This window comes from Nyctereutes procyonoides, unplaced genomic scaffold, assembly GCF_905146905.1.
Source record: "Nyctereutes procyonoides isolate TBG_1078 unplaced genomic scaffold, NYPRO_anot_genome, whole genome shotgun sequence".
NCBI classification, from domain to species: Eukaryota; Metazoa; Chordata; class Mammalia; order Carnivora; family Canidae; genus Nyctereutes; species Nyctereutes procyonoides.
In genome coordinates this window covers 52,520,692-52,546,723 of record NW_026575142.1, presented here as the reverse complement: position 1 = coordinate 52,546,723, position 26,032 = coordinate 52,520,692, and the positions used below count along the sequence as shown (strand labels likewise).

General features: G+C 39.9%; 1 protein-coding gene across 4 annotated transcripts in view; it reads right to left on the bottom strand.

Annotated features, from left to right (window-relative positions):
• TPRG1 (tumor protein p63 regulated 1) overlaps positions 1-26,032 on the bottom strand; it is a 223,855-nt gene that overhangs the window by 109,476 nt on the left and 88,347 nt on the right. For all 4 annotated transcript variants that reach the window (XM_055308250.1, XM_055308251.1, XM_055308252.1 and 1 more), the window contains 2 exons: positions 12,640-12,870; positions 3,057-3,148 (listed from right to left, as the gene is read on the bottom strand). In XM_055308250.1, coding sequence (XP_055164225.1) covers positions 3,057-3,148; positions 12,640-12,861 — 314 coding nt within the window. In that variant the 5' untranslated portion in view covers positions 12,862-12,870. The remainder of the gene's footprint in view (positions 1-3,056; positions 3,149-12,639; positions 12,871-26,032) is intronic.

The window sequence follows — 26,032 nt, the reverse complement described above, 5'->3', positions numbered from 1 at the left end:
TAAAGCCCAGTCATATCTGTCACACACACAAAAAAGTGTTACACTTGAAAAGAGTCTTGTGTGGTTTGATGCAGTTGGGGAAGCTGTTATATAGTATTGCCTCTGTAACTCATAAGAATTGAATGGATGGGTCTCATCTCAGTAGAAAAAAGAGAAAAGAAGACAAGAGTAGCCACCAGGCTCTCACTTTAGTGTGCCTGTGTATTTATAGGTTCCTTTAGTTTTTTGTTTTGTTTTGCTGTTGTTATTTGGGAGAGGAGGGGTTGGATATCGTTTGACTATTTTTATGGTCGTATTTACCTTCCCTACATTGGTGTGTTACAAATAAACAAAGACTTTATTGTGAAAGGTCATTCAGAATCTCTAGGCATGCCCTTCCTTTGATAAATGCCTCCCATCTTCTGCTTGAACAGTCACAGTGACTGGGAACCTATTCATTTAGCCCAAATGCCTGAACCTCTTAGTTACAATTGGCAGCTCTTTCTCTACAAGAAGGCAGTCTAAATCAGCTTTAAGACTTAGCAGGCAAAGAAAAGCAACTGTCAAATTCTTACTACGGTAGAAATGACTGGAATCAAATCTTTCTTAATAGATGGCAGGAAGAGGTGTAGAAGGATTTTGACAGAGAGGAAGACCAAAAATAACACAAAAGACTACCATCCAAAGAGGAGAAATGGGGGGGGGTAGCGCCTCTGCAGCTTAATTGGTTAAGTGTCTGACTCTTGGTTTTGGCTCAGGTCATGATCTTGAGGTCACGGGATTGAGCCCCATGTCGAGCTCCACACTCAGCATGGAGTTGGCTTTGGATTCTCTCTCCCTCTCCCTTTCCTTCCCTCTGTCCTTCCCTTCTGCTCCCTCTCTCTCAAAATAAAATAAATCTTTAAAAAGAATAAAATAAAGAGGGGAAATGGTTCCAAAGTGCAAAGGAAGAAAGTCTGACAGCATATGACAATGATTGCTTAAAATTTCAAATAAACAGGATACATCCCTCATTATTCTCTCTAATATAAATGAATACCACAAAGCAAAAGAGAAATAGAAAACTAGTTGCCAGATAGTCCTTACTAACTCTTTGAGCTTCCCATTAGGGTCATAGCTAGGTGCAAAACTTGAGTCTTTGAGGCATAAACTGTTCAAAAATATCTGAATACTTCTAGTCTTATTAATCATCCCAGCTGATGTTAAATCAAACAGACAGAATTATGGTGCTAAGTCTCAATGCAGATCATAGTCTCCTTTGTTTTTGGACAAATTAAATCTATTGGCCTTTATAATCACTGAACAAAAACAATCAAACAAACAAACAAAAATAAGACAAATTTCCATACAAATAAGACAAGCAATTAAAACATGTACTATTAAAGAAATTGCTCATTCTATTATTTGAGAATTCAAAATGCCACACCTGGATTTTGAAAGACACCATTCATGTATTTTTTCTTATAAATGAAATTCATTGTAGAAACAAAATAGGTAAGTGTCTTTTTCTGATTAGACCTTCAGAATTTAAGTAGACATCTGTCCTAATCAGGGCAGACATTTTATCTGCACAAGTCAAATTTTACCTTGCACATGGAAGGTGGGGTGTAAAATGTGCATTGGTAAAAATGAGTAAGTAGAAAACCTAAATTATAGACTTTTCTTCTCATTACAGACAACCCAGAGATGAAAGAGATAGAGAAGGACAGGACAGAAATAAGGGCAGAGGTAACTGAACAAACAAACACAAAAGGACTTTACCAATAGTTAGAACTTGTGAACAGAGGAGGAACACTGACATCTGTTGAAAATCCCCTATGGGCTGGGGCCTAAGAGTTTCACCATGCTTTCTCACTTAGCCCTTATAACAATTCCTCAGGTGCATATTATAATCTCTAGTCTAAACATGAAGAAACAAATGCTTAGAAATGGTCAATTTGGCTTTCCAAGCTCATTTTTATTCAGTTCATAGAACCCCTTTAAGACAATAATGTAATATGGCAGTCAGTCAGATGGACCCACAGATGATCTGGTTCTACATTCCATTGACTGAGGGAGTTGTTCTGCTGGCCTGGAAGGTTGAACATTCAAGTGTTGCCCATCACCCACCACCAGAAAAAAAAAAAAAAAAAAAAAAAGCTTAGTCAAAGAAGATGTCCTGCCCAGGGGTGAAAGATTAAATGATTCTTTTTATTTGAAGTGTAAGAATTACTGAGCTTTTCTGCTGGAGCCTTTGGAGCCAGAAAACTCACTGAACCAACTGAGTATCCAAAATAGAGTTCTAACTACATTCTTCATTTAATACTATAGATTCTATAGCAGAAAAGAGGTGTCTCTTTCTCTTATTATGCGAATATATGACTTATCATTGTAAAGGCCATGGTATTCCTAATAGTCTCCTGGTAAGCAAAGAAAAAGTCATAGACACCAAAGTTTCAGGGCAAGACACAAAGGTAACCATCTTCATGGTGTCATTTGCAATGAAAGCTAAGATAAGCCTTGGGGATAAATGGAGCACTTATTAAAGGAATAAGGACTCAAGTGTTAGACTTGGTTTTTATCCTAATTTTGGACTGATGGCCTGTCTTCTCTATCCTGCATGATTTCCCTGGTTTCATGGGCCCATGTTACCATACATAAGATAAAATTCGAACTGTATACATTGACCTCATTCATCTTTTCTAACCTTCTTTTCCACTGTACCCAGAGTGGGATGGTTACTAGCCTGATATGGCTGGAAGAGAGTACTTGTAAGAGACAGAGGCTGGAACCAAAGAGATTGGTGAGGAGGCCAATGCCATATTCCTTGAGAGCCATGATGAGGGTCTGACCTAAGCGAGTCAGGGTGATAGCTGAGTGAAGCGACTAGCCCAGAAAATTGTTGTAGGAATCAAACCTAGTAATGCATCAGCCATAGGGTACCACGAAACTTTATTTTGTAACTAGGGGATATGCCAGTCAATTCTTACATGGCATCCAGAAGCAATTCTTCCACATGTCTATCTCCTATTCTGTTATAGTGGTGTTAAGGAAAATGCTAGATTTCTATTGTCCTTCACTTAGCCATAACTACTCACTCTGTCAAGAGCCAGAAGCCTTGAATTGTCTCTCCAGAAGTCTTGGCTATGTGGCCTTTCAAGTCTTCCATGGCAGTCTCAATGGCCCCAGGCTGAATGGGAAAAAGAAAATACCTGGTTTAGAGAAAACTGAGCCGTCTTTTTTGCTTATAATTAGTGAGTATAACCCATAGTCTCCTCCAGAAAGCTGATGGGAAAGATAGGTCTTGCGTTTGTCTGTTTGTTCTAGGAACAGCCTGCCGGGGAACTTAGTCTTGAACTCTGGTATTTACTAAGCTGTTCTTCTTGGGTGGGACCAAAGTGATCCGAGTCCTGTCTTCCATGATCATACTCATACTTTCTCATAGAAATGAAAAGAGCCATTTTCAGAGTTCCAGTTTTCTTTGACAAGCATGTTTACCAGAAAGTTCAAAGGATTTTGCAATATATATATATTTTTTTAAATCAAACCTTTCTCTCTTCAAAGAGCACATGGCAATATAACATCTAAGAGAAACCTTTTTCTTTTTTTTCTTTAAATATTTTATTTATTTATTCATTGAAGACAGAGAGAGAGAGAGAGAGAGAGAGAGAGAGAGAGAGAGGTAGAGACATAGGCAGAGAGAAAAGCAGGCTCCTTGCAGGGAACCTGACGTGGGACTCGATCCTGGGACTCCATGATCATGCCCCGGGCTGAAGGCAGATGCTCAACCACTGAACCTCCTAGGTGTCCCGAGAAACCTTTTCTAATATTCTTACCATAATTTTAGCTGACTCTGGAGAATTAACTTTTTTTCTCCTTGCCTTGCATTCTTTACCCTTCTCCAAACAGGTGTTCCTCCTATGGGCCTACCTCTCATTTAAAAGCTGATTAACCCTTTTCCGATAAGAAATTCATAGACCTCTAGCTCAGTGATTCCTAAACTTCAGTGTACATGAGAATCAAAAACATAATGCTGGGCATTGTTTTCAGAGTTTCTGAGTTTATAGGTCTGGAGTGGGCCCAAGCATCTGTATTTCCAACAAGTTCACAGGTGATGCTATTGGTGTGGGACTGTACTATGAGAACTGTGGCTCTCTAGACAATTACTCTCAACCTTGAGTACACATCAAAATCACCAAGGGAGCCTTTACAAATTCTAATGCCCAGGCCTCACACCAGAGCAATCATATCAGATACTCAGTGGATGGGACCCACATATCAGTACATCAGGATTTTTTAAAGCATGCCAGATGACTCCAATGTGTAGCCAAGGTTGAGAACCACTGCAGCCCAGGGATTATCTAGTTTAAGACATTTAATTTTATAGGTGTGGAAACAGGGGCCAGTGTGGGGAAGTAAGCTGTCAAGTTCACTCAGCTAAGATGTGGTAGAGACAAGACAAGAAAATAGACATTCCATTGCCCCACCTACAATGCAGTGCTGGCCTCATTCCCAGCCCTGAGCTACTGACAAGTAGGATGCCAGTTCTTGAATATTCTCTATATAACAGGACTTTAATACTAACCACATATTCTCTAATATTAACATTTCCAATCCTCCCAGGCTGAGACTCTCTTCTCACAAAAGGAAACCAGGATACTAGGATGGCCTAGGACCCATTCAAATACCTTTTCCTCTCAGAGGTAGGGTGGTGATAGGATTTGGGTTTGTTTGCTTTCTCAGCGATAAAAGGCTTTGAAATATTTTGGCAACAGAATCCATTGGTCATGGGGAAAAAAAACTTATAATAGGAGAATCCATATATGAAAATGAGGAAGAGAATGGCACTGCTTCAGATGAAGTGGTGGGAAATGGTGTAGAGCTTTCCCTACTTAGGTCTGCACCTCCCCATCCAATTCACTTAGCACAGCCCAAGTCATCCAGGAAATGTCCATCGAACAGAGTCAAGTGACCTGGGTTCCTGTTCTAGATCTCTTATAAATCAATTCTGTGACCTGTAGCCAATGATTTGAGTTTTCTTGGCCTCCATTTCTTTATCTATAAAGACAAATGAGGAGACTGAATAAAAGCTTTCTGAGCCAAGCTGATGATGAAAGCCTCCTGGAAGTCTTTAAGAAAATATGATCACAGTCCTTATACCAAGACATTCTGATTTTCTCATTTTAACACATTTCCTGTTGAATTGAATAGTCAGCCAGTGGACTGAATAATTTCTGGCTCCTTTGTCATTCTCTGCGGCTGGTTCACGGATTGTCAGAAAGCTAATATGGCAGCCCATACCTAGTAGAAGCTGTGAGTCATAAAATCAGTAAGTTCTGGAGCATCAATCAAGTATGCCTTGAGCCCCCACTGACAGAGAAGGCTGCATCAACATCACTGTTCTAGTGACCCTACTGGCAGGACCAAACTATGCTGGAGGGAAATCCTTTATAATCCCATGACAACATTCCCATCTCCAACCTGAACTCCCTGTGATACAGCCTGGCTGCATCAGGCCCACTGCTCAAAATCATACTTTCTTTGATGATTCATCCTATTTTTCCTGTCTCTTTTCTTATATCCACATAATTTCTTCCTCAGCTAATATAGCTCAGTAGTGAAACTAATCCTTTGCAGAAGAAAAAAAAACTGTAAATGAAATTGGAGAATAATAAAATAATCCTAAAATAAGCATTTTGTTGAATGCTTCTACACCAGGCACTTTGCCAGAACATGTGAAGATGAATATAAAATTGTAGAATCTTTCAAAACCTTACTTGTCTTCCCGAAGGAAAGCATTTGGCAAAATCTACCAAAAATGATCTCTCCTTTGATCTAGACATTCACATTCCACTTGTCTGAAGTCATACTATGGATGTTCTTGCATATGTGCAAAATGACAGATGTTTATACAGTGCTCTTTGCAGCCTTATTTGTGAATAGCAAAATTTTGGAAACAAGGCAAATATAGATCAATAGGGGACTTGTTAGATATAATAGAGGACATATCCATACAACAGAACATGATGAATGTGCAAAAAAAATTGGAAATCTGTGTTAATATGGAAAGATTTCAAAATGCATTATTAAATGAAAGAAAAAAATGTTCAGAAGACAGGGTAAATATGCTGCATTTTTGTATAAAAAGAGAAGGGATAAGAACAAATATTTGCACATGCTTGTATATGCTAAAGCAACTCTAGAGGGATACCTAGAAAATGTTAACAGTGGTCTCCTATGGTTGGTGGGGGGAGGCACTTGATGGGACAGTGGATGGAGGTGATGTTTTACTGTATACCTTTTCAAAACTTAAACATTGAACATCAGTGTGGCTTCTACAAAATGGTTGGGAAGTCTCTGGAGTTCTGCCAACATCCTCACTGAGTGTGGTGTTCTCACCTTCAGCAGAAACAGTGGTTGTGACTTTATGGAACAGTTAATCACTGTATCCTGATAAGAGTATTTTACTCTCTTCCGCTTGTCATCATTGGTTAACTGGAATAAATTAACCTCAGCCATTCAGTGTAGAAAATGAGATAGTGTGTGAGCACTCTGACTTGTGTCTAGGGCAAGGTTTAGATCTCAGCCTTTCTATTTGCCATGAGTCCCATATTATGTCCTTATCATTCCAGACATCAGTTTACTTACTTGCTGGGCTGATAAGACAATATTAACTGTAACGGAGCTGTTGGGAAATGCCAAAAACCTTTGGGAACACTGGATAATAAAACACTGTATTTTCATTCTTATTGTTAGTATTAAATGAAGGGAAAATAGTAGTACCAGGATTTGGAGGTCAAATGATCACTGCAATGGAACAATTGGCTTGAAGATTCCATGCCACCTAGGACTAATAGGAAAGTACACTGGAATAATAAGTATACCTCATCCAATACACATATATTTCTAATGCTAAATCTGAAGAAAAATCATGAGGGGGGAATCCTTATTTACAAGTCATTACACAGCAGAGTGGGCAGTATCTTTTCTAATAGTTCAGCACAGAACGTCTTCAGTCAAAACAAACCTACTAAGGGAATTTCAAAGACATGTGCGTGTGTGTGTGTGTGTGTGTGTGTGTGTGTGTTTCTTTATGGTCCCTTAAATTAGACTAGCCAGGGGCCAGTTGTCACATAAATAATAAATAATATGTCCACTGGTAACTGTTTCCCATGTACTGGACTCCCTAGCTAGACAATAAGAGGAGGGGGCCATAAAGAAAGGAATGCTCCCAGGAACTCAGATACCATAAGATCTCTCTTGTGGGTGTCATCATGCCCAGATAGAAATCACTTTGTGATAAACACATAAGAGAAGAAAAACAGCTCTAAATTGGATGTGATTTGTAAAGTCCAGGGCAAATGTGTCTTTCTCTGAAAATAAAAGAAATGCCTCTTAATTTATTATTGTTAAGTATCTGCCCTCAGAAAGAAACATCAAATTTATTACAATTTTCAAGGGATTTCAGTATAAGGAGGGGAATCAAGAAACCTTTTGCCCAGTGAGATATGTAATTTCTAGACCAGAAAGAGACTCACACAGACAATAATAATATAAATAATATATTTAGTTGTTCCCAATGCAAGAGTAAGACTCAGGGAACCCTATAGTAAGAGAAGAGGGAAAGGGAGAGAGTATGAAAGCCAAATTAGTGTCATGAAAGCAATGACATCTTGCTACACAATGGGAAGTCCTGAACCTGCTTATTAAAGTCTCGTTCCTCACAATAGAACACAGGCTATAAAAAGGCCATGGGGAACCATTAATTAAATATTAAAAGATCAAATAGTTTTAGTCCCATTAGTTTGTATGTAATTTACATTCTCAAGTATAAATTTAGAGATAATTCCCCATCCCTAATCGCTTTCAACTTTCTGATAAGGTATCTGCAAATATAGAGTCCTACAGGGAGTTTAAAAATATCTTTCCCCATGCATATCAAGTATTGTTCCTTTCATAAGAAGTTGCTTTTGAATATCAGTCTCCACAACTAAAGGGATTATCATAATATACCTCGAGTTATTAGCCTTGAGTGGTACTTTTGTTCAGAAAAGGCACCAGGCCTTTTTTAGATATGTCTAAGCAATAAAATAGCAAATGAACAAAAACAGGAGGAAAAAGTATCCAAGCAGAGTGACAGCCAGTGCTTCAGACATTTATTCTCATGACCTCTCATTCACTGACCAAGGTCAGAGGCTCTAGAGGGGTGGTAAAAAGCATCAGGAGTTCTGGCATGGCCCCCCAAATTACTGGTTGACTTTGGACAAGTCACATCTCCTTTCTGTGTTTTGGGGATTGGATTAGATATCCTCTAAGACCTTTTCTTTGAGCACAAATATTGCTGTGTTGGAAGGGCACAGTTCAGGAAATAAATGATAGTCTGGAAGCCCGTGGATAGGAAGCAACATCCCTGATGCCGCATGAAAGAACATAAGAAGTTTAAGGAACAGGATTGACTGCTTTTATAATCTGGTATGATCTAATGCATTAGAGATATGACCTAATGCATTAGGTTATGATGCTAAAAAATGCCTCTTGGGGGCACCTGGGTGGCTCAGTTGCTTAAGCATCCAACTCTTGATTTTGGCTCAGGTCATAATCTCAGGGTCATCAAACAGAGTCTCTTGTTTTTCCTAGATTAATTTTAACTTCCAGAGCAGTCACATCTTTGCATATCCAGTTTGAAACTCATATAATTGAACTTCTTTCTTATTACAGCATTGGGTATCTATTCCTGGTCCCTAAGAAACTGACTGCCATTCTGCTACAGCAAGTCAAAGAGTAACTTTCCTTTCTGGGTTAAAAGATGTAAGTAGGAAACAACTTCAATGTCCAGCAAAAGTTAAATAAATTGTAGAATATTCTCCATACCAGGATGTAATTAAATTGTTAAGTGATTTTATGGAAGTATAGTTATTGGCATAGGAAATATTTTTATGCAACCAATTGCACAGGTCAGGAAAAAGCAAGACAGGATACACACCAAAATGTATAAGCACACATTCAATATACTTGGTTAATGTTGGGCAGGGAGATTATGGTGACTTTCGTTTTGCTTATCGACATTTTCCTTTTTTTTTTTTCCAATAAACCACCTTCTGTGAAATGATTTTAAAATATTTAACGAAACAAAATGCTTGATCAAGGAATTCCGCAGCTCATTTACTTACTGTTCTTTTGAATTTACAACCTATATGCTTTAAATTCTTACACAGTAGTAAACTCACTTCTTTTTAATTGCTGTGTGGGATCCTAGAACTATGAATTGGGAATTGGAATACTTGGGTTCTAACCCCAGCTTTAGCACTTACTACTAGCCTCTTGGGCAAGTCAGCATTCATTAATGGTTATGACACTTGACAAGCCCTCTCTGGGCCTTAGTTACTTCTGAAAATGAGAATGTTGATAGCTCCTTGGTGCTCAAGGTATGTTGTGTGGACAGACTGCATCTTATCACCAGAGAATCTATATAAATGCAGAATCTAATGCCTTACTCCAGGCCTACTGAATCAGACCAGCATTTTCACAAGATCTCCAGGTCATTTGTTTGCATGATAAAGATGGAGAATCAGTAGACCAGATCATATGTCGATCTCATTTCAGCTCTAAGAAGTGATACTTCATGATGAATCTTTAATAGCTCTGAATCATCCATAGCCTGGGTCTTATTGAATTATTCCCTGAGAAAATGAATTAGTTTCCTTCACTCAAACCTCTTGACTGCTATAGAAACTATACATCTACATTTATATATCACCCTGGAAGTCATGGTGAGGTCACAGGCATCTTAATGTCATTCCCTATGATCAAATATAGAAATAGGGATGTCAAATCAATAAGAAAGTATTCATAATAGCAATGAGATGCTGCTTATAAAATGTTAATAGACATGTCATGCACTGTACTAAGCATATTTACAAATAAGCCTATTTAAACCTCTGTATAAAACTTGTATTTTATTCACACATTGCAAATGAGGAAATTTATATAGAGAGATAAAAATATAAAAATACATATAAAGCACATTCATTATACTCATGTGCTAAACATATATATATGTGTGTGTGTGTGTGTGTATATATATATATATATATATATATATATATATATATTTGATCTATCAGTCTGAAGGAGAGCAAATGCTGAGTGCCTTGGGAATGTAGCCCTCACAACTCCTAAAGAGTCCTCAAGTCTACTCTAAATTCATTAACAAGATTAGAAGGTTTCCCTCCCAACCTCTTGTGAACTTAGGGTTTGTGTCTATTTACTCGAGGGAGAAGATACTCTTCTCATGGACTGGAGTCAGTCACTGATTGACTTATAAAAGCAATTGTACATGATGGTAGGAAGAGCACTGGACTTACAGACAGAAGACACAGATTCTAGCTATAGCTCTTTCACTAATATCATGTGACTTGTTCAGGTAATTTCACTCCCCCGAAACTGTACTATGTTTACAATAAAACAAGAGTGAGCAGTTCTCCCCCACTGACCTTATAGTGTTACTCCAGGGCACTTCACTTGATAAGTTGCATAGAACCATACAAATAAAAGCATCATTCAAACACACACACAAACAAAACCTCCATGGTGGCTTTAGACTGGGTCGATTTAGCTAAGCTAGAACTACATTTTCTAGAGTTTCCTTTCCTATCCATTTCAAAGTAGAGTTGGCCACAAGAGACATTAGTGTAAGATTTGCAAGGCAGAAGTGACACATCAGTTATTTCCCTGTGGAAGATCAGTGCAGTCCACCAGGCACTGTGCAAGCTCATATTCACAGTTGCTGATCCCCTGTTTCACTTGGTGGTACAGGGCAGCACCCGGACAGACCTACAGCTACTGCTGGCAATTAGACCTCCTCATATTCTCCTTTTCCTAGGCTTGGTAAGTGTGCAGCTCAGTAGAGAAAGGCCACCTGAAAGGACTCACATCTTCAAGTTTAAACTTGGTGGGAGACAGACACAGATTCCAGTTTTTCCTCAGGAATTCTGGTTTGTCTGTACAGGTTCCAGTGTTTCCCTTATTCCCTATTCCCACTTCATGACTACCAATTGGTAGGCCTATAGCAACTTCAGGCCCATCACCAGGTGCAAAGATGACAGCTTTGCAGAGACTTCCCAGCCAGCCCTCATAACTGCACCAGCTTCTGAGCATGATGAATCTCTTATTCCATACCACTCATGCTTGTTATCTCATCAAACTGTGACTGGTACATCATCATTACCAAAGATAAGACAACTTTAGGGGATGCTTTGATTTTCTTCACAGATGTATCTTACAACTTAATTTTGCTTATTCAATAAAGTTCATATACTTTGGAAAACAAACCATATGCTCTGCATGTGCAAAAACACTCACACAAACACACACACATAGTATAGCACCTACCAAAGCACCTTAACACATCAGAGTGGCTAAGTACAAATGATACGGGTATGTGTTAGCTTCAAACATGCATACACACGCACACACCTACTCACACATTGAGTCATTTTAGTTAAAATTTTATCTTAACCAAAGATGTTTTAAAAGCTACCAAATCAGGATTTGTCAGTAAAACTTGTAAATCATCACAACATCTTAGCCATCATTTATTTATAAGATTGAGTTGAAGAAAAAATTTTTTCAAGATTTGTCCCATGAATGCTTCAAAAATGTGATGATCTTCATTGCCACACTGTAGAATCCCCAGTTTTGCCACCAACTGATTATAGCCCGTGAGCCAGCAATTATTGTGCTAACAAGAACATTGAGGATTGGGAAAGAACATTGATAAGTAGGAAGGAGAGAGAGAGAGAGAGAGAGAGAGAGAAAGTACTCAAACTCAGGAAGCACTCTCCCACTCTCCACTTGATCCAGATGCTAGAAGTTCAAACTGTCTTTCTTATTTATTTATTTATTTATTTATTTATTTATTTATTTAGAGAGGGAGTGAGTAGGAAGAGGGGCAGACAGAGCAGACAGAGAGAGAGAACCTCAAGCAGGCTCCACACACAGTGCCGAGTCTGACATGAGGCTTGATCCCACAACCCCCAAGATCATGACCTGAGCCAAAAATCAAGAGTCAGATGCTCAACTGATGGAGCCACCCAGGTGCCTAATCTTTTACATCTAGATACACATAATCCATCTTCATTACCCACCTATCTGTTTACTTTCTTAGGCAAAAGGGCTCAGCTCCAGAGAGTAACAGAAGGCTTGGGATTTAAAAGTGTCTGTTCCCACACTGTCATTCCAGCATCCCAGTGTAGACACTGAGGTCTAACCCATTCTCAGCAAGCTCTTCCACTCCATCACCCCCGTCCTTTTCAAAAATGCGACAAATAACCTACTCTGGACACAGAATTTTGTATTCTCACTGCCTGGGTTTTCTCTCCATAGATCACTAATCTGTGGAGATCAGGTTTAACATGAACACAGGGCTGAGGAGCCAAAGATCCCTGGAGAGTGGATAACCAGCCTCTCCTCAATACTACCTGGTTATCAAAAGTAGACCCTTAACGGAAATTTAGATCCTTCCTCTGTAACATGGGGATAATAATACCTACTTCATGGTTATTACTATTACAGGAGATAACAAACGTGAAAATACTTGGCAAATATATACAGTATTTATCATGATATTAGAATATTTTAAGAGTAGTCTTGTATAGTATTTCAGAGCACCAAAAATTTTACCCGTGTCACGAAGTACTTCCGTGAGGCAAAAGGTCTGTGATAAGGATTGGGGTACAGTGTTGATTCAGTCACACTGGGCTGTCTTGAAATCTGCCTTGTCTCCGAGTCCTTGCCTGGGTCCCCCTCCTCCATGGACAGCTGGTCAGTCTCAGAGGGTTGGTCATCTCCCTCTTGCTTCAGAGACACAGGCTGGAATCCTTCAAAACTCCCAATTGTTGACATTTCTTCTATCTAAAACAAGAGAAGAAAGAATCTTCTCATTAGAAAAAAAGGGGAAAAGAAGTTACCTATGTCCTGGCTAGAGCAAAAAAGTCTGCAGTGTGCACGTGATGTTCCTGAAACTGACAAATGCATTCATACATTAACAAAGGCACTAATGAGTGCAGTTCAATAACAGAGACTCTACCACCTACCTGGTCATTTACCAGGGGAGAGAAGTAGAGACCCTCAGATAGACACAAGAGGGCTGCAAGTAGGTCCATTTTCCCATCTTTAATCCCAGAGGACAGGGAGCTGAGTATGGAGATAATAGTATGAAATAATTACCAAACAATTGATCTTTAAGATTTCATAGAATTTTTTGCTTAAAAACCTACCAGCCTGTCAACTTACTTAACAGTTAAAAAGAATGATAATGCACTTTCTCATATGCTGCTTGGGTAGTAATAGGGCACAAAAACACTTAAACAGCATATTTTTAACTCAAAAAACAACAATTCTAAAATTTTATCCTAAGGAACAAATTTAGACAAATGCCCAAATACATCAATATAGGAAGACACATCAATGTGTCTAATAGCAGAAAAATACTGACAACTTATGTCTAAGAGCAAAATATTGTGTATCACCACCACATTAGTCACTCATACATTATATCTAATACCAGAAGAATATAGAGAAACTAAGAACCCATCAGTAGGGAATTGGCTAAATATGTTATATCATAAAATAAAATACAATGTAGTCATTAAAAATGTAAGTGGATATTTTTTATCATGGGAAATATACCCAAAATATATTGTTAATGGGAAAAGATTATGAATAATAATGAATTATTATATTCAAATGGTTTAAAATAATTCAAAAAAAAGAAAGAGGAAAGGAAACTTGGAGTTGAATATGTATATATGTGTGTTTTGTGACAGGGTTAGAAAAAGTCTACAAAGAAATAAAATTGAATATTAACAATGGTTATCTCTGGATGATAGGTGATTTTAATTTTTTTTTTTTTGGTAAATCTCTGGATGCTTACAATGATTACATATGCTTAAGTAAAAACATAATAAACTCGTTTCTATTTTGTAAATATACAGCAAAATTTAACAAAATACATAGATGGCACATACTAGCCTAGTAAAAAGAGCCCCTACATCAGGTTACTGTTTCTAAGCTGAGGCCAAATAGTCCTGATTTAGGAACGAGTTAGGAGCAGATGGGGCTAGGGAGGGAAAGATAAGGAAAAGGCCCCAGAGTCAGGCTTCTAACCATCCCAACAAAACAGAGATAAGAAAGTAAAAACAGAAAAAATAAACTTGGCTCCCTAGCTCCAAAATGTTATGGATTATCCCCTGTTAATGGCGACTAAGTAATCACAGAAATATGTCATTAAGATGTTATCAATAGTCCCTGCTCAAACCAAGACAGTGCAAGAATCTCAAGACCATGGGCTACCTGACTAAGCTCACAGAAATTCCAGATGTAGAGAAATATTATGGAGGAGGTATTAACCTGAGAGAAGGCAATAACTTATGATATTTACAAAACATCTTGTTTGTTATTTTGTCAGTTACAGGTCCACCATGTTTCTTCTAAATATCCACCCTGATATATTTTTTTAATATTTTATTTATTTATTCATGAGAGACACACACATAGAGAGAGAGAGAGAGGCAGAGACACAGGCAGAGGGAGAGGCAGGCTCCATGCAGGGAGCCCAAGGTTGGACTGGACCCCGGGTCTCCAGGATCGCACCTTGGGCCAAAGGCAGGCGCTCAACTGCTGAGCCACCCAGGGATCCCAATATCCACCCTGATATTGACAAGAAATTTACCAAGTTCCCTGGTCAGTTTCCTATAAAAGACAGAGCAGAAAAGTCCTCAGCAGCAACCCTGTGGGACCCCTCTTACTTCAGAGAGCTTTCTCTGTATCACTGCTTGATAAACTTCTATCACTTTGCTCACTCTCTGTTGTCCATGAGATTCATTCTTTGACTCCATGAGATGAGAACCAGGCTCTCCTGTATGAGTCAGACCTACAGTAAGTACTGTTCATGCTACATAGAAAGTGGATTTTGTGTCCAGCTTCACTGTGACTGGGAAAGTCATCGTATTCTCAGAGCTGCCTCAGTGTTCTTAATTAGATAAATTCAGTTTCCTCAATTCTTGTGGAATAGTAGAGAATGAGAAACAGTCCTGACTCCTGCAAGTTGACATTCTTAACATTGGAATTAGAATATTCAGGAGCGGTAAAAAATAGTATGATGAGCGTTTAACCTGTGGCCTAAAGCTGGACACTTTGGAGCTTGAGAAGGGTACTATTAACAATTACATCAGAATGATAGGAGTAAACTAAATTATCTTGGGCAAATGCAGACATATCCAGTCACCCTGAGGGATTTGAGTGCAGGAGAAAACACAGATGGTTAGGGGGGCTCACCAGTGTAAAGCCCTCCACGGGTCACATTATAGGTTCCTCCATCTGATCCTCCCAGCAACCCTAGGAAGATGATTTTACCTGCATCTCTGGGGATCACAGCATTAAGGGGACCCACCCAGGATACACTCAGTTGTGGCAGCACCAGGATGCCCACCCAGAGCTCCCAACCATGCTTCTGGTCCAGTCTAGCATGTCCATCATGAGGCACGCTGTATTGCAGTAGGAAGACTTCGCTGAGGCGGTCTTCAGCAATTTTTTTTAAGGTACAAAAGGCAGAGAATGGTCTGTAAGAAATACAAGGCACCCCCCCCATAGAAACAGGAGAAATTGTGTGCGTGTGCACCTGTACATGTGTGTGAGAGAGAGACACACACACACACACACACAGAAAGAGAGAGAGAGAGAGAGAGAGAGAGAGACTGAGAGAACAATCAGTGAAGCACTTTGGCCTCCCGGGCAGGTCTGGCACCTCAATCACACAGTGGCTGTTGGAAGGAAGTGTGTTTCTAGAGTTCCCTGTAACCTGTGAAGGAAGGTTTGTGCCTTTGGGGAAGGAAAGCCTGCCTTTCTATTTGCCACACTCTGCGAACACGCCCAACAGACATCTGCAGAAGGCTCCTGTGCCTGGAAAACAGAGGGAGGACTTAATTAGCACCACTTCCTCTCCCTCAGGCTGTCTTCTCTGGAAACACTCGGGGAAGAGAATCAGAGCACTTTGAGCCCAAGCTGTTTGAGATCCAGGAAAGAAGGAAACTCGGCTTCAGTTATATTCTTACAGCCATGAATCCTGGAAAATGGAGCCCAGCCGCCCGAATCCAGAATGACTTCAGCTCTTCTGATCATGGGCACAACTTTGCAAGGACAAGGAACTTCAACACCCTCCCCAATTTGAGAGGAGTACCATACATCAAAGCACTCCATTCCTCATCACCCTCTGCCCAGGCACTGTTTACCCCCAATTAAATAAATGTGCCCTTCTACCCCTGCATGAATAGACTGCATACATAGAAATACTAAAAGCATATTTATACTGAAAATAAATCTATACAAATTCAAATGTTTTCACTGCTTTACATGGATAAAGCCTGCCTTGCAACAGACCCATCCAGAGTCATTTATAATCTAAAAAGATCATTATTCTCTAACACTCCATGGAACCTTAAATGTCAGCATTTCATACTCAAGTAGCACAATTTCTAAGGAAAGCAAGGCATCAAGGCTTAGAAGAGAGTCAGTCCGTACGTTTGGACCTAATCTCATTCCAGGAAATTCTAAAGAAGAAAAAGAGTGCAATATTAATTGCTTATTCTGGGTTGTAAGGAAAAACCAGAAATCAACTAAATACCTAACAGTCAAGGAACTGCTAAGTCTATTCAATCGATATTGTGCAGACATTTAAAATAACGTTCACAAGTGCTGCAGCAGCAGGGAAGTAAAGGTTGCATATTCCTAGGTGAAAAAAACGCAAAAGCAAAAAACAAAGATTTTCTCTAGATATGGTAACCTGAATAATTTTTATGCTGGTAAAGACCACAAGGAAAATACTTACATTTATTGAGGTAGTTGGATTGAAAGTGAATTTTAGCTTTTTAAAAAGTTTTAAATGGTGTTAGTGCTGCTTTTGCAATAAAAAAAAAATCAAACATTTAATAGGTGTGTAGATTTGCAAACTCTGGAGCTTTTGTGGGATAATCTGAAGAAGTCAAGAAGAGATAGGACAAGGTAGGTGGCAGGTTGAACAAGCAAGGGAACTTACATGTGACTTTCTCAGGTGCCTCTGCAACATGCCCACCAGGATCTTAAAGTTTATACACAGGACGTACCTGGATTCAGTCACATGTAAGTTCAAGATGGTCTCAGCAACACCCTATTCTCTCTCTCGAGGCTATGGCCTTCCGCTTGCTCCCACTATGGGAACAGTGGCTGGAATGTACATTTCAAGGGCAGGGGAGGAGGAAGGAGATTCCGATTGCCCTGGAGCTAGCTCACTGGTCAACTAGTGGTCATATCTTCTCGACCATATACTTCTCCTCCAAAGTAATGCCAAATAAATACCCAAAGAAGTGTTAGTCTTCCTTCAGTTAGATGATAAGAATTCTATATTTTACAGCTGCCTGTAAATTCAGAATGAAATTTAATATGGTAAATAACTTATTCCTGGGTCCTAGTCTAAATATACCTGCCTCACTGTATACATGCCTTCGTTTATCTCTCTGTGATTTTTTCTGAAAATATTTCAGAAGCATACAGGGCATAAATTGTAGCTAGAGAATCAATGCCTCATCCAACTCCTTCATTTTGCAAACTTTGGAATGCTCAGGTGAGGAATTCGCCCAGAGACACACAACTAATAATCAAAACATGACTCCTGACTCTCGTTCACTGCTTCAAGTTGTAGAATTTAGAAGAAAAGCAGAGAAGCAGCTATCAAACTTAGGTGTTGGTCAACTGAAAACACTTTTGCCAAATATCTCCATCAGTCAGCTCTGCTTTGCTCTGGGATAGGAGATACAGCTTCCATGAAGCAGGGCTCACCCTAGCTTCTCCTGCATCAGCAGTGGGTACCCAGCACCCAACACTACCAGGTAAAGCTTTCTTCTCTACCTGGTGTCAGGCTGACTTATCCTTTAGGTATGACAGGCACAGTGCCTGTAGCTGCAAACCCTTTAGGGGCTCAGGAAACCTGTTAATTTATTTTAAAATCAAAACAATTAAATTTTATTGTCAAAAGAAATGTTTTATTTTTTTTTAATGTTAGAAAAGAGTGAAATTTGTAGGACACCCAAAACTTTTGGTTTTGCCTAAAACCAAAAAAATGGGGGGAACTATTTAAAGTCATAGAAATATAAGTTTTAATATTGATAGTATTATAGTGGAGAGGTCCATAAAGGCAAATGAGTTTTAGGCTCATGTAAATGATTATGTGGCCCTGAATCAAGTCTACATCCTACTACTGACATTCCCTGCTTCATAGTCCATTCTGGGGTTCCATCAGATCTAGAAACTTTACCCACCCATTTCCAGTGCCTTCCAAACTCTTTATTCTGGTTGATTCTGCTCCACTATGTACTGGGAGATTTCTGTCCTGGGGACAAATGGTACAATCTTAAGGTAATTATTTTTTGATTTATTAAAATTAAAGAGAGATCCAGAATAGTTGACCCCAATAAATATGTGTTTTCTAGAAAGGTATGTAAAAGAACTATGTTGAAAACCTCTGATCAGCTTGAAAGAAGTAGCCAGCCACAACTCAACCAAAGGCAAAGAAAGGGGGAATTTGGGGATTTTTCCTCCTTCTCGCAAGAGTTTAATATAGAACATGTTGGACATAAAAAGTATCACAGAGATACCAGTAAAAGTAAACAGAGATAGCAGTAAAACTCAGAGCTGTTTCATGGTGAACCTCTTTTCAAGGGCCATGCATGCCACTCTCTAGCTCTACGCTCCCCTTTTCCATCTGGTCTTAAGAAGGTCTGCTCCTCACCCTCTCTGCTTCCCTGACAAGCCTGCAGAGCTGTTTCTCCCTTTTTCCTTTCCCCACGAGCCTCCATAAGTCTCCCTGGGATTGTTTTTTAAGCCTATGCAACCCTATTGCAGGTGCCTTATGATTTCCACAAAGCTTTTGAAATATTAGTAGCTCCTTAAGTATCCCCATTACTACTTCTCTGGATTGCTGGGTAGACTGAATGGCTAGTTAGGAAACACTCATCTATGCTAAACTCACATTTCGTAAGTGAGGAAACTGAGGCCCAGAGGGGTTCTGTGTCTCCCCTGAGCTGTCCATTTAGTCAATTAAAAAGAAGTTAAAGACCATAAATAATGAAGTTATGGCTACCACAGGATTAAAAATACTGTATCCTGGGGTTCCCTGGGTGGCTCAGCAGTTTAGTGCCTGCTTTCGGCCCAGGGCATGATCCTGAAGTCCTGGGATCGAGTCCCGCATCGGGCTCCCTGCATGGAGCCTGCTTCTCCCTCTGCCTGTGTCTCTGCCTCTCTCTCTCTCTCTGTGTGTGTCTCTCATGAATAAATAAATAAAATCTTTTAAAAAATTAAGTTTAAAAAATAAAAATAGTAAAAATACTGTATCTAGAGGACAATCTGTGAGCAGGCCAGGAGCTCAGAAAAACCCATGGTTTGTTGACAAGAACTGCTACCTCTTGAGGGTGGGTAGTGCTGGGCTGGGGCGGGAGCGTGGGAGTAAGTTCCTGTGGCTTATGGTGCTTTCAAAGAAGTCAGCTGCTTTTCTGATGGTGACACCTCTACCCACTATAAGGGGTTAACATGCTCAAGGCACATCCCCAAAATAAAAATCCACTTTTAATTTTGACATTTTGTAAAGGTAATTTATGTGAATTTATATGTGCAGCCTTTCCTGAGTCTCTGCGAGAACAGCCAAGGGATGTGCGGTGGATAAACAATACTCTAACACCTCGAAACTCCAACGAGCCCTCCTCTGTGCCAGCTGAGATAAGAGAATTGGCAAACAAGTCTTCACAATTTCACATTTTGTACATTAGTGATAACATGCCAGCAGGGCTGCTCTGTATCCTGGGAGAAAGTTTAACTGATGCAGGGTCTCTTGCCTCCCAGCTGCCCTCCTGGTGGGCAGAGTCCTGTGCTCATTCAGCAAGGGGGTGGGGTGGGGGGACACAGGGCCAGCATGAAGAATGCACCCCCATTCATTCACTGGGTAACCCTAGGGAAGTCACTCCTCTTTCTGCACTGGATATTCCTCAACTACAAAATCAGAGGCCAGACTTTATGGTTTGCATAAACAAGTAGCCCATTTCACTCAAAACAGATTCATTTTGCTGGTTTTAGACCTCGTCTGAAGCTTTCATTTGGGGAGAATAATATGTGAAACTTTGAAAACTATTGGAGTAATTATTCCCAAGTTTCCTTCCAGCTCAATTGCTCTATAAGATTTGACAGACTTTTCTCCAGTGCTAAGAATATTCTAGATCTAAGTCTAGAGAGGTTGTTCATATATGGTTTCCCCATCCCATCTATGTTATGTGACTCCCATGAATATGGTAGTTCCCCTATGATTCACTGTGGCTGTGGGGTCAGAGGAAGAGAATTGTGATGTGACAAATTTGGATGTCCGTTATGAAGACTCTGGGGTGTTGGCCCTCTGACTTCCCTCTAGTGCAAGTGGCTATCCACATTGACCAGAGCTGCTGGGACATCCATGGGGCACCTCACCCAGGCCAGGGCCAGAGACATGTTAAATCCCCAATAAGTCTTCTTGCATTTAAGAAGGAAAACATGCAGAGGTTTGCTGAGACCCTCACACAAGATATTAGTTTTTAAGGGGAGTTCTTAAAAAATATACAGAAAAAAATTGATAAAGACAAAGATATTGACTAGAGAACTTTGTGGGATTACAGATCAATTTGTGACTCTCTGAGATCAATTTTCTTATATGCTTCCAACAAATACTTCCACTGGTCTCTCAACCAGGGTTATGGTAAAGCTTGGGTTCCTGACTTGTAGTATTTATCTCACTGTTGTGTAATTCCCATTACATCCCTGTCTTCACTCCTGGGCCATAAGCAACTCTGAGCGCTCATCTTTATAATCCACACTTGGCATGGGCATGGCATAGAGCCGGCATCAAGTACAAGTTCTCAAATAGATGTCCTGCTTGTTTCTCTGTCAGGTCTAAGATTGAAAGGCAAGGCTTATGTCAAACCCATTGTTGTTGGCACATGACCTCATACCTCATACCTGAGTGCTCAGTAAATGTTGGTGGGCTGAGTAATGAAGCCCTGTGTGCAGCAGAATGGAAACATCTTCTGGACACACACGTGCAGACACACATAGAAGTACATGTCACAGTCTTTCCTCAGAGAAGCTAATAGTCTAGCAGATAATCACAGACTTTGGTGATAGAGTCATATTAGGAGAATGCGCACAAATACTGTGGAAACAGAAGGCAGGATTAATAGGGGTGAGTGGAGGGTGGGTTGAGAGTGGGGAAAGCAGGAGGTGTGGAGAGCTGACTGCTTGTTGGAGATGGGCACAAACGTTCCTTGCACAACTGTGAGGTGTGAAGAGGGTGCTCAAAAGACAGCAGGTAATATGGTGTAACAGAGGTGCCAACTGCTCGCCCCCAGCCCACACTTCTTGAGGAGCTGGTAACAGTTGGTTAAAACTACAGCTCTCTTACGGGATGAAAGTAGAAAGAGCTCTTCACACCTCCTCTCTGCTATCAGCACAGCTCCATCCCTGCTGGAACAGCTCCCTCACAACCAACCCAAAGACAACCATCAGGGCTGACAGCATAAGTGTTCCATTCACCCCAGACATTTCGTGAGATTAACATCACTAAAGACTGTCAGAAGTCACGGAGAGGTGTTCCATGTTGCATACAATCCAGCTTTGCACCATTCATTTCTCCTTTCCTTCCAGAGTAACAATTTCTCCCTTATGTGTGTTTATTATTTGAGGGACATAACTGTTTGGTCCACATATCCAAGTCACTCAGGTTCTCCCCTTCAGCACCCCAAATAAATGGAGTTCCCCCACAAAGATTAATTCTGGAGGTAGCACTTAATATAAACCTGTACAAGGATTTGTGAATTGGGGAGGAGCTGGCTAGGGATGTGCTTGTAAAAGTAGAAGGAACTCAACCTATAAGCCAGGAGTCACCTGTAGTTAATTATCTCAGACAGTGGCAGAGGTGTCCTACTTTGCAACTGGCCTGACCGGGAAGAGCTTAGGGCAGTGAGGGAACAGAAAAATGGTGGAATTCTTCTCCTGGGAAGGAAAATAATTAAGGCTAAATCACCAACCTTCCAACCCCCTCTGAAAAAAAGAAAACATCAGCCTACAAGGAATTGAACAGAATAAAGATATTGTATGTTGGATCCAGATGATGTACTTCAAGGGGACTATAAGCTCTCAAATATTGTTCTCACGTAGAAGTGAAAAAGAAAAGAGCAGAATAATCAAAAGAATCAACAAAGGGCAACAATTCAGCTGACAGCAGCCTCTTTCTTCCCTCTCCAAAGTAAATAGGTTTCCTGATTTTGAAGCTGCTGATTCAGAAATTAGATGGTGACAAGGCTTAGAAATTAGAACAAGTCTCTTTCCCAGTTATTGGGACATCCCAGGGGAGTGTGTGGATTATGTCACCAGGATTACTACCTACCCAGCATTAGTCCCAGTGCCAGGGAGCATTGCTAGCCCACATTCCACAACCAGATGTTCCTGGCTGGGAGCTTTGTTTAAGGAAGTCGCCCCCAAGCCTGGGTTTCCTGCTAGGCCAACTGTGACTTCCCACAGAAGATTTTGTGAAATTCAGGGAAAGATATTCATCCAAATGCTGCCAATAGTATTTTCCCCCCAAATAAAAATGACACCTTTTATTATTTTAATGCAATTTTATTAGAAACATTTATATTGAAGTATGACATGCATCCAAAAAACCATAAATGTACAGATCAATGAAGGATCATAAAATAAACACATCCATGTAACAACCACATAGGTCAAGAATACTTTATTAATGGCACATTGACAGGATTAGTTTTCTCAAAGCAAATATTCAGTTGGTTTCAAAAGATGGAAATCTGAGAGCACTGCCAGACATTTTAGGTACTTGACAACACCCTCAGAAACCAGATGCTCAGAGAATTGACTTAGCTCAGGTCACAAAGCAAGTTAGAGGAAGAGCCATGGTGTCAGACTCCTCTCTCCTTTTCTTATTGCCTCCAATTCCTAGGAAGACTTAGCTAGTCTATGAAGAAGAGAAACCTACCCTTCATGATGACTCCTTTCTTCAAGACTCTGAGGTTAGCTCTCTTTGGCTTCATAAAGCTCATCTCTGAGGATCTATCCTGGAGACACTGCACTAAAGCCCACACAAATGATTGTTTCTTCTTTGAGGAGCTCCTGGTATATATCTGACAGATGTTAAATGAATTAATGAATTAATAAAGAGACACTTCACAATGTCCACTGATGCGTCTCAAATTCTCCTTTTTCTATTTCCATGATCAGACTGGTCATTTTGACCCATAGCCTGTGAGATAACCTTTCTCTTTATTCTGAAGAGGTTATCACACACAGATGGTGATGGACCACCAACTGTGTCCCATGAGGAACAGTAGAAGGAACTGGAAAATTTTAGATGAGAGGAAAGAAAACATGGAGGACACTGACCACTCTCTTCAGATATCTAAAGGATGCCAAGGAGGAAAAAGAGTGCGTTTATTCCATTTGACCTTAGAAGCATAAGAAAGATGAAGAATCTCTTGTTTTTCATGACCAAGCTTCTCCAAAAAATGCTCCCCCCCATGCTGCCTCTACTTAATTTTATCTCATTTACACTTAAATCCATAGAAATGTTTTTCAGTTCCTTCGAAATATTCTCAACAAAGCTCTTGTGACTGAATCCAATAGATACTTTGCATCCTTTATCCTCCCTGATCTTCTTTAGCATGGTTGATTGTTGATATCATCCTTCTTCAAATTCTTGTATCCTTCTGCCCCTTGGAACCACAAATTCCAGTGTTCTTTCTACTTGCTTCTTCACTGTGTTTAGTTTCTTTCAGAGAGACCCCACCACAAACACACATCACACTCACATATCTCACATGCTGGTGTTTGTCAGAGCACAGTAGGGATGTTCTCTCTAAACAAGCTTCTTCATTCTCACTGCTTCACCATAATCCATAGATCTAGGACTCTCAAGCCTGTATCTTCAGTCAGATCTCTCTCCCAAGTTCAAATCCATCTAAACAGCTGCCTACTAGACACATCACCTTTGTTGACCCACAGGTACTTCAAACTCATTCTATCCAAAGATGAACTCATCGTCTTCTTACTTCCTCCATAAACTTGTTCCTCCTTTTTATTCTAGTCTCAGTGAATGAAATCACTGCTCTACAGTTGCTCAGGCCAGAAGTCTGCTGGATTCTCTCTTCTTGTCCAATACTTAGCAATCAGGCACCTAGTCCTATAGCTCTTTATGCCTCAATCTACTAAATGCTCTACTTTGCGCCACTCCTAACTGCCATGACCTAAATTCACCTCTTGTTGATCATTTTAAAGGTCCTCTAACTGGTCTCTCTCCAATATTTCTTTCCCAAATTCATGCAACACACAGCAGGAAGACAAATCTTCCTAAGATACAAATAAGATTGTGCCCCTGGCTACCTAACTTTCAATGAATCCTCATTGTGCTCCAAATAAAATAGGAGCTCCTGAGCATGGTAGGCATGATCTGAACTCCTACTAACCAAGTCTCACTAGGTCTCTTCTCTCCCTTTTCTTTTCCATCTTCTTCTCCCATCTTCCCCACCACATCACAGCACACACAACCTGTGCTTCAGCCATACTACTCTATGGTTAGACTCATAAATCCACCCAGTTCCTTTACCTGATAACTCCCATTGCCCTTCTTGTCCCAACTTAGAAAGCAGCTAGAGTCTTCTCTGACTAATCTTGTCTCATAACTTACATGACTCTCTACTGTTTCTGCTTGTAGTCTATCTTTATCATTATGACAGTTCTTATCACACTATCTCTTAACTTGCCTTAATTTTCACATTCTCCTCACCAGTATGTAAAATAATTAATAATAGAGACATAATTTTCTTACTGCAATATGCTTAGCACCAAGTAGAGAACATAAACAGCATTCATTATGCAGTAGCTAAACAAATGGATCAGTAATAAAAATTTTTGTTCCATGGAGCACCCTTGATATAAAAGCAAAGAAGGTTCAACTTAGAGAGTCTCTTTTCTCAAATGTGATGGAATCAGACTTGAAAAGAAAAGATTTGAAACCCTTTATTCTGAACCAGGCTCCAAACTTACCTGTTCCCATAAGCTTAACAGGAATGACAATCTAGAAATGCAATTTTTCCTATGCTCCCCAGCTGCCATGATATTTATCAACCAGTTCTTTAGTCAATGACTGTAATTGGCCTCTGTGAGTAGATTGTGAGCTCTGGGAAGGAATAAACCACACCCTCATTTGTCCTCTTGGATTCCTACAGGATACTTAACCCTCTGTGCAGGACAGTGAGCTCAGTCACAGTCACAGAAGATGACTGTACCACCAGAGACAGAGCAGGGGAAAAAGCCACTTCTGCTTGAAACAACCCTGACAGGTGACAAATACGAGAATCTTTCTTGAGAGCAGGTCTGAAAATACAAGGAGTAAGGAAGAGCTTATCCTGAAACCAAAGGACAATATTTGGGAGCAGGCACTTAAAAGGGGTAAAACAAGACCAGGCAGGGGAAGCAGTTGAGTTCTTAAAAACAGATATTGCTAACTTCTCATTTGCCAGTCATCATAACTGAAAGACAATCTATGTTTTAATGGTGAAATATACATTGAAGTCCAATGCTAAACAAGACACCAAATGGGATAAAATAATTTAGGTGTAAGGAAGTGTTATAGTAATGTCATTCTAAGGCAACTTTGGCCCAATTCCACTCCTTCTAGGTGAAAATGTTAACACCTCGGATTCAGCTGTTCTACAAGATGCTAAGAAGATCCAAGTAGGTCCAGAGAGCATCAGCCAGAGAAAGAAAGGCAACAGAACTAAAGCAGAACATCATTCTCCATGAAAATAATGAAGGCCAGCATACAGATATGGAGAAATGAGAGTATTTCTGTTTCAAGAAGGACCTTCAGATTCATTATAAGATGATTTAAGAAAATTAGACAGTTTAGAATGCTGATAAGTAAAAAGTAAATGAAAAAAAAGTTTATATTAGC